The sequence below is a fragment of the Alexandromys fortis genome, unplaced genomic scaffold, assembly GCF_014885135.2.
Source record: "Alexandromys fortis isolate MF-2015 unplaced genomic scaffold, M_Fortis_MF-2015_v1.1 scaffold_113, whole genome shotgun sequence".
Taxonomy (NCBI): domain Eukaryota; kingdom Metazoa; phylum Chordata; class Mammalia; order Rodentia; family Cricetidae; genus Alexandromys; species Alexandromys fortis.
In genome coordinates this window covers 5,450,199-5,464,878 of record NW_026067988.1, presented here as the reverse complement: position 1 = coordinate 5,464,878, position 14,680 = coordinate 5,450,199, and the positions used below count along the sequence as shown (strand labels likewise).

The window sequence follows — 14,680 nt, the reverse complement described above, 5'->3', positions numbered from 1 at the left end:
CATGAATCAAACTGATATACCACCAACCACCCGCCCCAACCCACCCCCCAACACACACAGGACTGCACACTCTTTCTCCTTACAGCTGCATTGTATTTCGGCTACTCTTAAGTCACTATTAAATAAAAGGTTTTTTTATTTCCAAACAACTGAGAGGCACAAGAGTGACAACTTACAGAGGCCACAAAACAAAGCATTCCCCCAGAACCTCTCACACATCATCTGGTCATCATAAATGGACCTTTAGGGTTGTATGAAATGAAGCGTTCTTGTGACATGAAAAAAAGACCGTGTAAAGAATACTGATATTGGATAGAGATGCTGATAGGAACATATGGCAATTAAATAGAGGTTGGGTGCACAGGTTCTTTTTATTAAAAGTCCTGATGACCCTCAAAACAGACATTCATTTGATTGAGTAGAGGAATACCTATGAGTTAACCCAATAGCACCGAGAATAAAAATGAAAAGTGTCATTCCCGTGTGTCCACTCTGACAATACCAATCCTCTGCCAGTTATTAGAAACCACAGTATCAGGTTTGGGTTCTTAGTATAAATAATAAAAGAATTTTAAAAGGGATTTGGGAGGAAATTTGAGGACAATTTTGTTAGAGTCTGAGAGAAGAACTCTAAGCACCAAGCCATCTACAAGTCTTGGCCACCTCCTGGAGGAGGCAGATGAGGAAGAAAGCCATGCCTCCCTCAGGCAGGTTCAGCAAAGGAGATCAACAATGTAGCTAAAGGAGAGGAGGACACTGAAGAAAAGGAAGAGGTCCCCTGCTTTTCTGGTTACTCAGGGAAGAATCACTGACACACTGTCCCTGCCCTCTGGGCTTCATTTGTCTTTCTATGAAGCCTTTCACCCTTCTGCCATCTTGCTGTATTTCCATTGTGTAGCTACATGCCAATTTCCATTGCCTGCTTCCTGTGCTCTAACCTAAAAGGCAAGGCAGGCAATGTCTCTCTCCCTTTCTTCATCTCCCTCCCCAGCATCTGCCAAGACTTATGACTTGTCGACTTTGGTGTTCTCTCAAGGCTAATAAAACTGTCCTTTTAATCTCATTCAAAATTATTTTATTAATGAGATATTGAATCCAAAGGAGTGAAGCCAAGTTCCGTGGTGACATTTAGAAACTAAACAGTATGACTCTGAGAAAAAGTTTGGAAAAGTGATATATTCCACACATGTATACATATCAGTTACTCATTTAATCATTATTGGAGAAGAGATTCCAGCACCTACTTTATATAGGAGACCCAGTCTAGTGAGGGACAGGGTAATAAGGGAAATTTAAGTAGAATAAAAAATGGGTGAGAAGGTACAGAAAAGATTAAGTATCTTGGGATGGAAGAAAGAGATACCAGTGCTGTATCCATGAAAGACAGAAAAAAAAATGGTTATTATTGGATTAGCCCAGGATGTTCCTCAATTTAAGAATAAGAGTAAGATTTTAGATGTTAGGACATGTTGTTGTTGGGTACAAAGAAATTTTCAGTAAAGAACAGTTCCTAGCTCCCTCAGGTTAATTTAAAAGTAAGAATAAAGTCTCAGTGTAAAGAAACATTCTCAACAGTCAAGACAATTTACAACCTTTTATTACACACATCCGCTCAGTGCAGGGAACTAAATAAAGAATGAGAACAACTGCCATAATCCATGGATATTCTAATTGAACACACAAAAAATATTAAATTATCTATAACAATAAAATCTAATAACAGAAAAGTTACTGGCTATCAAAGTCAATAAACAAGATTATTTTATAAAAATGATTGCTACTATTTTAAAAATAGTACATGTATATTACCAAAAAGCCTAGGAATGAATAATAAAATGCATTTTTCGAAGGCATTGTGAGTTTTTATTGCTCAAAAAGAGACTTAAATATGCAGTGCCTACATGTGGGAAAATCAAAAAGGTATCCATCTTACTTAAATTAGCAAAGAAATCCATATGATTCCAATGACAATCCCATAATGTTTAAAATAGTATTTCACTGATTTTAGAATCATTACAAAAGCAGAGAATGCAAGAATAAGAAAGGCAAAGGTAAGGTGAAGGGTCTTCTTAGATGCTGCTAATAGGCACAGTCTTTAAAACAGCAGGGAGTCCTACTGAGTTCACACACCTCTAATCCTAGCACTGGAGAGGCTGATCCAAATGTAACTTAGAAGCCAACCTGGTCTCCATAGCTAGTTTAGTACCATTCAGAGCTATACAGTGAGACAGCGGGGAAAAATTAAAACAAAAAAAGTAGAGCGGGACAAAATAACTAATAAATCAAATCACATCATATTCTAGGTAGTAACTAATCTACAACACTGGAGGATTACTGATAACAGGAAAGAATAGATAACTCAAACAGTGCTGCACGGATGTAATTCTAGCATTGTAGTTGATGACAAAATAAATATTTCATCAATAATATATACAAAGCATGAGTCATAAATATAACATTGAAATCTACTTCTATACTTCAAAACATCAACAAATATAAAATAACAAGCCTCAGGCTAAGAAAAAACTGGGCATGAGATTATTCATAACTTATGACAAATGAAACAAATTAAAGACAAAAACCCAACAAGAAAAGAACCAAATGATACAAGCTGGAAATTCACAGAACAGTAGACCACAGACAAATATGTATGTGAAAAATATTCAGTTAACTTCTGATCAGGAAAAAGACATCCTGTAAAGTGTGAGGAGTTATGCTGACAGCTAAGAGGCTCACCAAACTTCCACTCTTATGACACTGGTGCAAACTGAGGCAGTCTACACATAAACCAGACTGGAATCTTCAAATATGTCAAACTCAAACATATGAGGAAGAAAACATAACATGACAGTCAAATATCTTACACAATTCAGAAGTAGGTTATTTTAAGAAAAATTATCAGTACTATCAAAAAAATCATGTCTATGAATTAACTCATAGAAATAGCTCAGTGCCCTTTCTGATTTGGATAGTTGTACTGTGACTATGAACTACTATGGACCTATTTGTAGAAAAGAGTACTATGGGGCATTGAATCAGTGACTTATCAAATAGTTCACAGATACGAGGTTTAGTATACATTAGTGCTTACTTTACAGAAAACTACAGACTAACAATGAAAATGAAAACTATTGAGTTAAAAGTATTAAATCATCTCCCTAGTCACTGGTGGCACACACCTTTAAATCCCAGCACTCAGGAGGCAGAGACAGGTGGATCTCTGTGAGTTTGAGGCCAGCCTGGTCTACAAAGCTAGTTCCAGGATTCTAGGACAGCTAGGGCTGCTACACAGAGAAATGCCTCCCCCCTCCAAAAGAAAAAAAGCATTACTCATCTCTAGAAAAAAAGAAAAAGAAAAGCCATAGTTTTGGAAGCAGTACACGAAAGAACTTCAATTTTGTCTACAGTGGTTTTCACTGAATTAGTTTCTAGTTTCTATACTGTTCCTTATGTTTAAATATTCCACAACTAGGAAAATACCACTCAACAAAAGTAGATTTACATTTCTGTTATATACTGAACTCTGTTTCCAATACAAATGCAATACTTTTAGTATCTTTCTCATTTCCCTTCAATAAAATTGCCAATATATGTATTAAACAGCAGGTCACCTAAACTCTATTGCCAGGAGACACTTCAAGTATAAGCTTCGGAGATGGTGTATTTTATAGATGTGTTTTCTTCTATTTCTTCTATGCTATGAAAAAGCCCGATAAATATCTGCCCAGAAAGTGATTAAAGCATCTCCATTAATATGTAAGTCTCTCAAGCACCTTTACTAGACTGTTTTCTTCTGTACCATTCTAGAGTGGATTTCTAGAATTTAATTATTGACAGAATGATTCTGTTATCACTGGCACTTGCTTAATGCTTGTTGATGATGTCATCATGATAGATGAACTGTCTTACTTACTGTTCATTGTCTCAACAGTAAACATGAGAAAATAAAAAAAGGTGAGAATGCATGAAAAATCTCTTTCACTTTTTTAACATTTCTGTATTACTTGGTAGAATAGCAATTACAGCTAATCTCCATCCAATCTAACCGTCTAAAGCAGAGAAAGATATAATATCTTTAAAAATCTCAAAAGTTGCCTGGCTTGGTACTCGCCTTTAATTGCACCCTGGGGAAAGAGGCAGATGGATCTCAGTGGGTTTGAGACCAGGCTGTAACATAGCAACTCCAAGTCAGCAAAGACTACATAGTGAGACAATGTCTCAAAAAAAAAAAAATCTTAAAAATTGGGACGTTTCATATATTCAATAGACATGTGTTTGGAATTCTGATACTCAATAGTAAATCTAGTAGGGAGAGAGACATTCAAATAATAAAGGACAAATCTGTAAGGCACTCATGAAATCACAGCTCAGGAGAGGTGAGGAGTAGGGAAAGTTTTAAAGAACATTTGCACTGAGACATGCAATGTGAGAGCGTTCTCACACAGAAGCACGTTGAGGCCAACGAAAAGGGACCATCGTAATTGCCCCGTAAGAGGTTCTATAGGAGAAGAGAAATATGGACAGAGATAATAAGGTCAGAGAAGTCAACCAACATGGACCAATGCCCTAATGGACAAAGGATGGCTCAGGTTTCAGTGAGCTTTCCGGAGAGGGATCTAAAGAACGAATGGGAATTTGATGTCATTTTTTAGGAAATATGATGTGTTCCATTTCTAGTGTGTTGAGATTTGATATCTTTTAGATAACTAATTTTAGCTTCTCTTCTGTAGGAGGCATATGGGAGATATTATACAACATGAACAGCTCCAATGCTGCAGGAAGAGTATAGAGAAAACCAAAGGATATAAGGATAAGACAGGAGATACAGATGCAATAGTAAGGAAAAAAAGGGATAGATGGAAGACTAGACAGAGAGGATGTAAATCAGGACCAGGAAAAAGGTATCACTCTGCCCATAACAAAAACAGAAATCAATGTCACAGATTTTTTTAGAAGATTTATTATTAAAAAGCCATTTACAACCGAAATGGTGCACAACCAGAAGAAAAAAGTCCATGATTATAAACTGTTATAAATACATACAGAGTAAACTATTCTCTGCAGAAGGTAGAGTATGTTAATTTGAATAAAATTAGAACATATTGGCTTTCTAGTAACAGAATATGAATACCAGGTAGATTCAGAACTGAACCACCTACCTCCTACATCCAAATGGTAAATGCAATAGAATAGACTCAGAAGATGGGGGAGAGGGGAGCCACACAAAAGACAGTGATCAAGAACATGGCAACAGTGGATGACATCAGAGGAAAGCAGAGTCACAATACCAACTAAAGTGCCAGCATTTGCAATGTATGCCTATGGTATGCAACACAGGTACACACAAAGACGTTCATTGCCCTAATCATTATACTGCATGAAAGGGGGGATAACACCTAAATACAATAAAAGCAATGTATCTCAAAATATGGAGACTTTTTTGGGTTGTCTGAGTGAGCCTGGACTAGCATGAATTTGTTGGCAAGATTTTGCCAACGAAGCAAATGAGCGATAACTGAACATGACAGCTGACACTGGTTTCAACCTCATGAAGCCTGCAGGACCAGGTTAAATTTCCAATCTACATAATCATAGCATTTGCTTTGTTTTAAGTCCAGAGAGATTTGTTTTAGCAGCAATAAACCAGAAACTAAGAAAATCCTATAGGACGCCAATGGCAAGTTATAAATAACAAAAGCCAAAAAATGCTTGGTCCTACACACCAGTATAATCCTACAGAGAAGACACTCAATAGATTAACTAAGAAAAGCTAAGGAGGGGAACGGAGGGCAGCTACACCTCTACCACTGGCACCTGCGGGAATCTCTAAATGGATTACCTTTATAATGTGAAGAAAGATATGCTTTCTTGTCATGGTGGTAAGGTATATATAGTAAGCTAGACATTTTTATTATTTGAAGACAAAGGGGAAAACTGAAAGGGCTAACTCTAAGAGACCATGCCTGTAATAAGCAAGTCTCTTTCAGCTGTACCTATCAAGTTCATGGTGTTCAAAAAGTCAGTTTCATTACAGACAAGAAAGAGTTCAAGAGTCTCCACTAAAGTTGATTTTAGGTATCAAGGTTGTATGTATAGGCAATGTTGAGCCCAACTAGCTCATACATCTAAGATCCACACAACACAAAGATGGGCTTTCAGTATGTACCAAAATATAAACAAGGATTGGAGGAAGCTCTTAGGAAGTTTAGCTGAGGACAAGTGAAACGGCTCAGCAAGTAAGGGTGTTTGACACCAAGCCTAACAACCTGAGTTCAACCCCTGGAACCCACATGGTTGAAGGAGAAATGACTTTAGCAAGTTGTCCTCTAACCTCTATACATGCTCTGTGGAACACACATCCATGCAGATATGCACACAAATAAATACACATAAAGTTTTAAATGTATAACTAAAACTTCACAACTATTCTAGAAACTAAACCATTATAAGACCAAGAAAATCAATTCTCTAAGCAAAGATAAAATGTTAAAGTATTGCACTATACTTTGCATTCATTAAATAATCAAGGCAGTAATATTTCAGAGGACTATCTTGAGGAAGAAAAACAAGTGTTCTTCAAAATAAAGTTGCTACTTCTTATACAAATTAAATACTTTCCATAATTGGTAAATAGGAATAATTGTTTTTGAAACTGCACAATTGTGACACAAAGATTCTACATATAAATTTTAAATATGATGAAACCTTTACAAGCACAAATGCCAAAAGGTTAGCATACCTGATTATTAAATGTTCCAGTCAAAGAAAGTTTATTAATAAAAAATTATTCTCAGCCACAAATGAGACATCTTTATCTCCTTCCTCCACTCACGGCTCAAGACCCAGAAAGGTCCTAAGGGTCCGAAGAGTGGGAGGACATATGTAAACAATGTCTTCTGGATATGAAAGAACCATGTATTCTTCAACTCACAGGAGCTGTGGTTGTGTGCACAGAGCTATAAAAGATCAAGCCAGTCCATTCCAGCCAAGAGGGAGGAGAGGTGCGTGAGCCCCTACCCCTAACTGAAAAGCTCTTGACAGTTGACTGGCTGTAGGGGAAAGAGAATGATTTTTTTTTAAGGCCATGCATCCTAGTAGGCTGAGCATTCTCAACCTTCCAGATTATGAGCAACACAAATTGGACTCAGTGAGTAATATAAACATTATGTATTTATCATAAATATAAATATTGTATTATATATGTATAGATATATAGATATATGGTGATATGAAATTGGGAAGGGGTACAGCAGTGGGGTAGATCTGGGAGGAATTATAGGGAGGGCTAAGACTGAATATAATCAAAATATATTGTATACATATGTGAAACTCACAAAGAATAAAGAATATGTACAAATATATATTTTCAAATATTACAGGTCAAGTGCAGTGTAAGTCTAGCTTTCTCCACCGACATAAAACCAACTATAAGCAAACAGTGGTTTTCAGAAAAGTCTCTAACTCTCAATTACAGAAGGAAAGAAATCCCTCCTCAGTTTCCTCAGCCTTCACCTTCTGAGCCAAGAGCAGGTTTTACATTCAAAGCATTCTAATATGTTCTATATGTTTGGAAGAAGGCTTAGGAATGACTCATCCTTCGCAGATTTAGCAGCCCCAGCAAAGGAACACTTCCACTCTACTTCTGCTAAATCAAAAGGAGGTTTGATTGAAAAGAACTATTACCAAGCAGACTTGCCTAAGATTTAATAAGTGATCTGGTCCAGTTATTCATCAAGTATCCAGAATCACTTCCAATAGTCAAGATCCAACTGACCTGCACATACTTCCCTGTACTTATAAGTGATCCTAGCAGTCACAAAAAGAACAGTAAAAACCATATTCGGTATTCTTGGATGGTTGTCCTTTTAACTAACTGCATGAGATCATAAAATGTGTTCTCTATAATGTTTAACCGCAATAGGCTGCTTTCTCTACTTACTCAGATGGGTACTCACAATTAGAATTTAAAAAGGGAATTTTAATGTAGCTAGAAGAACCATAATAGTACCATTCCAAAGTTTCACAGATAATTAAGGTCCATATTCATTGCACTGAAGGAAGGGCCCTCTGCCACGGCAAGCCTGCAAAGGTCAAACTGAAGAGAGCTACCTTCACACAAGCCTCATTTCTAGTGACAAAGGCTAGCAAAAAGAGGTTTCTTTGTTCTTGGCCAAGATTATATAGCAGTTCATAGTGTCAACAGGGAAGGAATTTCAAATGTGTAGGTAAAAATGAAAACTAACACTCTATTAGGAGTTGACATAATAGCGACAAGTTTCCCAAGTCTTAAGTTTGTGAAAGTCAAGTAATAAACATTAAAATTATATCCAGAGTCACTGGCACTTACTAAAAATTCTATGAAAACAAACTGGACTTTTATATTCTATCTGGGGTCTTTCTGATGATCTAGGTGTTAACACTAGACCAAGTACTTGTGTTTTAAAAAAATAAAAAAGTAATGTGTGATGCAAATACAACACTCCTGTTGAATAATTATGAGATATTAATAGGCTCCAAATTTCACGTGTATCTTAAACCCTAAAATAATGAGCAAATGCAGCAATTCCCTAAAAACGGGTAGAGCTTTCAGAAGTAATAGAGCAGACATCTACAGAATAAATCATAATTTAGAAATACACACAACACCTCAGAAGGGCTTAGAAAATCCTTTCATAATCTGTTATCTTTCCAATCTAACTTTTCTGACCTCTCACTAGTCCCAGAAGTAATTCAGAGCTGAGTTCTACAATTTTGTGTAGTGTTTTATGTCCTCCATAGCAAGAGACTGCCTTTCCTTCTGCCTAATTCAAATCCTAAACTGTCACTTGGCCAGGGCTGACTTTCTCTGCAAATTTCCCGAAAACAGTGTAATATGCTACTATCTGCTGTATTTTCATTGAAGCTAATTAGGGATCTCAAAAACTAAAGTAGTTTCTTCCTACTCTGAACATATAGAGAACTGAATTGTTAAACACTACCTTCTGGCATTGCTTATAGCATTCTTCAAATATTTGTTTTGAATCATAATAGATATGAAATTTGAAAGTAGCAACTATATAAATAAAAATCAATCTATATAAAATCAGCATCCATTTGTAGCAAATGGTTTCAACGTACTTAACATGCATGGATTCCTGATCAAATCAGTTCATTTAGATTAAAAGCCAGAGGCTGAATCTGTCAGAAAGTCACAGTTAAAGACCAAATGAAGATGGCACCAAAGGACATCATACATCTCTACAAGAAAAGGCACAGCACAAAGGGACCAGGTTCATTTCTACGGAAACAACTGAGAGAGTGCCTGACATCACATGGATGCACTGATAGCTGGGGATGGAATAAAACAGGGACAAAGAAACAACCCAGAACATTCTATGACAAGAAAGCACTGCAACCATCTGAAGAGCAAATGAACTCGATCACACAATCTATTCAAGATAAAAGAATGCCATTTGATACTTCAGTTGTTAATAGATACAGAATAAAATGGAAAACCAAAAATGGAAACTCTTACCATCATCTTCTCAAAGAGTTTGAAGACCTCGTTCTCAGAAAGCAGCTTTTCCCCTGTCTCTGAAGCCACTGAGGAGCGGTCACTGCTTCCAAATGCAATCTTCAGATGGTGAAGAGGAGGTCTCTCTTTCCTGCTCCCTGGAATTCTTATGCTAGCAAATTTCTCCAGCTATGAAGAAAGAAAATAGCAAACAAGTCAATATTTTCTCATGCATTAACACCTATCTAGTTCCAAAAACAAAGAAAAACACAGGCCAATCACATCGTCACTGATTCATTCAATGACAGTCACAAACAGAAGCTTCAAAGTTAAAAGTATTGTATACAAGTTTTGAAAACGTTCCAGCAGTAATCCTATTAAAAGGCAGAAGGGAAATCACACAACTTCAAGAGTCTTTCAGATTTTAAAAGTCACAAATTTTTACATTAAAGATTCTGACTGCCAGATGACCTGTTCTATAGATGAGCAAACTGAGCAGTTTAGCAAAAGCCAAGTCAGCTAGCAGTGATGGCACCAAATGTTACTTCCGGGCCTTTATGGCAGCGCCTGCCCTTGTCCAGTGCTCTCATGCAGACTGTCCCCTAGCAGGGGACAAGGAGTAGCACAATAGGACATGGATCAGGAATTTAAATTTTGAACTGTAATGCCTCCATAGTTTACTCACCTGGTAACATCGTTTTTAGCTCCTGCCAGCCTACATCTGAGCTCTGTGGATACCCACAGATTAGGCCCCTAATGAAGTAGATTTTTGTTTTAACGGGATGTTTTCTGTAACAAGATCAAACAGCTGACCGTTTTTTGAAAATATATTAATATTAGCTAGAAAGCTAATTATCCATTCATTCAAAATTGTTTGTCCTCACAGAACCTAGATTCCAATTTCAAGACTAATAAAACTTTCAAAAATCAAAAAGGCAAAAATTTTAAAGATTACATGAATATAAGGTTATTCAAAACATAATTACTGATTATGTAAATCTCTCAACACTGCTATTAATATAAAATTATTGTTTTCACTATAACATGAATAGGAAACCAACAAGATTGGCTCAGTAGGCAAAGGCACTGGTCAACAATGATGATCTGAGTTTGCCCCATCCACCTGCATACACAAATAAATAAATGACTAAAAATGCATGGATTATAGAAGTGCAGAATATACTACAGCAGCACTAGTTACATCGGGTTATTGAGTTCAGTGGTTAGTTTATTATCTGCACAGCCAAATTTCAAGTGCTCAGGGTCATATTATTTAGTGGTTACCACAATGGTAAATCCACAACCAGAATATTTCAGTTACTGAAGAAAATCCTATTAAAAGAGCTATAGAACCATTAAAGAAAACTGACACCTAAAAATCTTTATTTGTAAAATACGATTCAATCATGCAATTATTTAATTCACCAAAGAACTAGGTCAACTAATAAGATGCAAAACTAATAATATTTATATTCAAAATAGGCTTCTGAATTGTCTATGAAGATAATGTCTAGGGAAAATGTTATACACTGTACTTAAACACAGGCTACTTGACATGAGCTAAACTTCTAAGTTAACCACTGCAAAACTTAGAAAGCAGTTACAACCTACCATTACTCTCATCCTAACAAACAAGACACAAAAAGCTGCAAAATGATAGTTGCTGGGTTTTCAATTCATCTGAAAACTAAAGACACAGAAATGGGAAAGAGAGGTTACTTGGAAAGGAAAGGGAGCAGAGAAATACGGGGAATGGAGAGATGTATGTACAAATGCTTTTTCTTGACATCATGCCTTCACTACTCAATAATACAGTGTTTTCATCGTATCAGGTATTATAAATAAAAACAAAGAAGTTCCTAGTGGCATTCTTAAATTTGTTCCATCTTAGAAGTACTTCAAAATTGAATTAAAATATTCCTCAAAACTAGATAGACCTGTTGTCTATCTTCCCACTTCTGGGAATGGAGTTCAACATCCTATATATCTCTAGGGACAAGGCTTATTCCTTTTGAGCCGTACATCAAGGTGTATAATTCATGTTGAGTGTAGCATTAAGTAACTTAAATAGGTTTAGAAAATATTCCTTCAAAAAAAAAAAAAACCAGAAGGGAAGGCCAGAAAAAATGAAATGCAAAGAGGTAGCATAAGCACTTTCTTCATGACCATTAGTTTGAGTTTACAAAAAATATCCTTCCTGTCTTCCACCATGGGTCAGAGATAGGAAAATAAAGAGCAGTTGAGTGTTCAATGACATACTGATTGCTGCATAGTTGCTGGCTGAGTGATCAGAAAACTACAGTTCTCTCAGAAAGCCCCAGAGGACAAATGTGCCACCAGCTCTTCCAGATTCTTTCTTGCCACATCTGCAGCATGCCAAAAGTTGAGGAAAGCAGAAGCTGATTGACATCCTTCCTGAGGCACAAAAGGCTTTCAGTAACTGCAAGCTGTCCTCCTAGATGCAGACCAAGAAGGACCTGATTGAAATGTCCATGACACATCCAGGGTTCGCAAGGATCATGGCTACTGTTATCTGAAGTGCTCAACACAGCTGACAAAGTCATAGTCTCCTGAAGAAACAGAGAGCAAACTGGAGCTAGTAACAAAGGACAACTCAGCCTTAATCCTAAAAATGGACATCAGATTTAAAACAGAAATCTACCCCAGGATTTTGGAACTTGCTAGTTCAGTGGTAAAGACAAAATTGGACTGCCAGGTGCTGAGGCACTTGCTGCACAAGCAAGGGGAACTGAGTTAAAATCTCCAGGACAAAGAAAGCCAGGTGTTGTTTTAGGGATGCTGGTAAACTCAGCAAATCAAGGCTGTTGGACAAGTGGGGCAGGAGGTCACTTGCTAGTCCTCCATATGGCACAAGGTTCGGTTTCTAAGAATAAGAAAAGCCTCGAGATGCCTAGCAGTTAAAGTGCATACTGCTCTTACAGTGACCAAGTTCAGTTAACTGCACCCAGGTAGGGTTACTCACAACACCTGTGATTCTAAGTCCAGAGGATCTGATGCCTTCTGAATTCCACAGGCACCTGTGCTCACATGTGCACATACACACACATAGGAAAATAATTAAAAATTAGATATTTATAAATGATAGACAGATAGAAGCAGACAATGATCACAAGACAGGCAATGCCCTCCCCTGGCCTTCATGAATTTTCACACACACAAGCATACACATGCACACATGCACACATACACACACACATATCCATCATACTCACATACACATACACTCACACATACAAGCACACAGTGAAAAAAAAAAACAGAAGTTTGTCCAACTTTCAGTGATGTTCAGACACCAAGAACTCAAATCATGTAAAGCCGCAGAAGAGCTGAATTCAAACTAAAGAAACAGGGTTCAGGTTTCCCTGTAGTAAACTGACTGGCCTCCAACTCTAATAGCCTGGAAAAAGGGAAGACCTTTCTTTTCTAGGGAGAAAGGGAATGACACCTTTGACTTGTGAAGAAAAAGTCTTACGGTACTAAAATTCTCTATCAAAATTCCTTTAATAAGTAGAAGCAAAATAAGGAAAATACAGACAAAAGCTGAGAGACCCTGCCACCAGAAGGCCTGTTAAGTACAGCAGAAACTGCTAAGCTTTTCAAAGTAAAGGAAATAACGAGAGGTATAATTCCAGATCTACAAAAAGAAATGAAAAATCAATGGAGAATTCATCAGATAGCTGCTGCTAGGACAAAGAAAAGAGCTGTAGAGTCTAGAGGCACGAAGCAAGATGTAGGTAGATAAGGAACAAGTAGAATGTAGAATGTATTTACACAAAACACTGGCATCTTGCTGGGCGGTGGTGGGACATGCCTTTAATCCCAACACTTCAGAAGTAGAAGCAGGTGGATCTCAGCGAGTTCGAGGCCAGCCTGGTCTACAAAGAGAGTTTAAGTACAGCCAGGACTGTTAAACAGAGCAACCCTCTCTCAAGAAAAAAAGAAAAACCCCTGGCATCTAAATCACCAGGATAAGCATTCTCTACTACAAAAAATGTGTGCAGAAGCTATAGTCCCTATTTCAATTTGTACTCTGTGTCTTGACTACTCTTTGAAAACAAGTAGGAATAAAGAAGTAATTTTTGTAAACCAAAGAACTGGTTATTTCACCTTTAGTCACTGCTGAAGCTCTAACTTCTGTAGTTGTACATGTAGAATAAATTTCCAAGTATAGAAGCTATCCCAACTCTTATCAGGCACAAAGTGCAATGAACTAACATGTGAAACTTATAATGAAGTGAAGGTAAACACAGCATCATTAATGCAAACACGTCAGTAAGTGGGAAAGTGAACTGAACTGAAGTGTTCAAAAGCCAGTGTGCAGTGCACAACTACAGCTTCGTGGGTGATGCAAGAGCTCATAAAATGTTCATTTTCTACAAAAGCCTGTACTTTTAAAAATAAGAGCACCTAAAAGTAATAAAACGTAGAAAAGTGAGTTTATATATGTCCTTTATCTTCTTTTATATATGTCAGGAATGAAGGTAACAACACAAAAGACAGCAGGGCATAAGTAATATAAATTTAGTCTGTGCAATAAAGAAAATGCATGTCTAAATAGAAGATAACATAACAAATTCCATAGCAGCAAACTTACAGATCACAAAGAAAACATTGCATCTGTAATCAAAAATTTATAGAAATAATAAAGTAAAATTAGTACATCTTCCCTGAATGTTTAGAATTAAGCTTTAGGGAAAGGTTCAATTTACACAGTGAAAAAGCAAATTTGCACCTCACCATCTTACAACTAGCCAATGGCAAAAATGAGGAAAATGAGCACATTCCTCTTCCAGCCTCTAAATCTGTGAAGATAGTAATATGAGATACAAAAGGATCAGTATTTTATGCTTTTATTGTAATATTTTTAATTTATTCTTCTTAATTAAAAAGATGAAAAACAAAATACGAGAAGAACCAGGACTGGTAGGATGCTGAGGGGATAAAGAGCTGCCAAACCTGATGAATTCAGTTCAGTAGCCAGGACTGAAATGGTGGAAGGAGAGAATAGGCTCCTACACGTTGTCTTCTGACCTCCACACATAGGTCATGATATCTACACACAAATACATACACCACATACACACAGAGAGATACACACATACACACAGAAAGAGGAGAGAGAGAGAGAGAGAGAGAGAGAGAGAGAGAGAGAGAGAGAGAGAGAGA

At 37.0% G+C, this 14,680-nt stretch overlaps 1 protein-coding gene across 1 annotated transcript in view; it reads right to left on the bottom strand.

The window, feature by feature from the left end:
• The window catches only part of Diaph3 (diaphanous related formin 3), a 444,266-nt gene that overhangs the window by 386,870 nt on the left and 42,716 nt on the right, over positions 1-14,680 (bottom strand). The window contains exon 3 of the mRNA XM_050159516.1: positions 9,515-9,682. Within this exon, the coding sequence (XP_050015473.1) occupies positions 9,515-9,682 (168 nt within the window). The remainder of the gene's footprint in view (positions 1-9,514; positions 9,683-14,680) is intronic.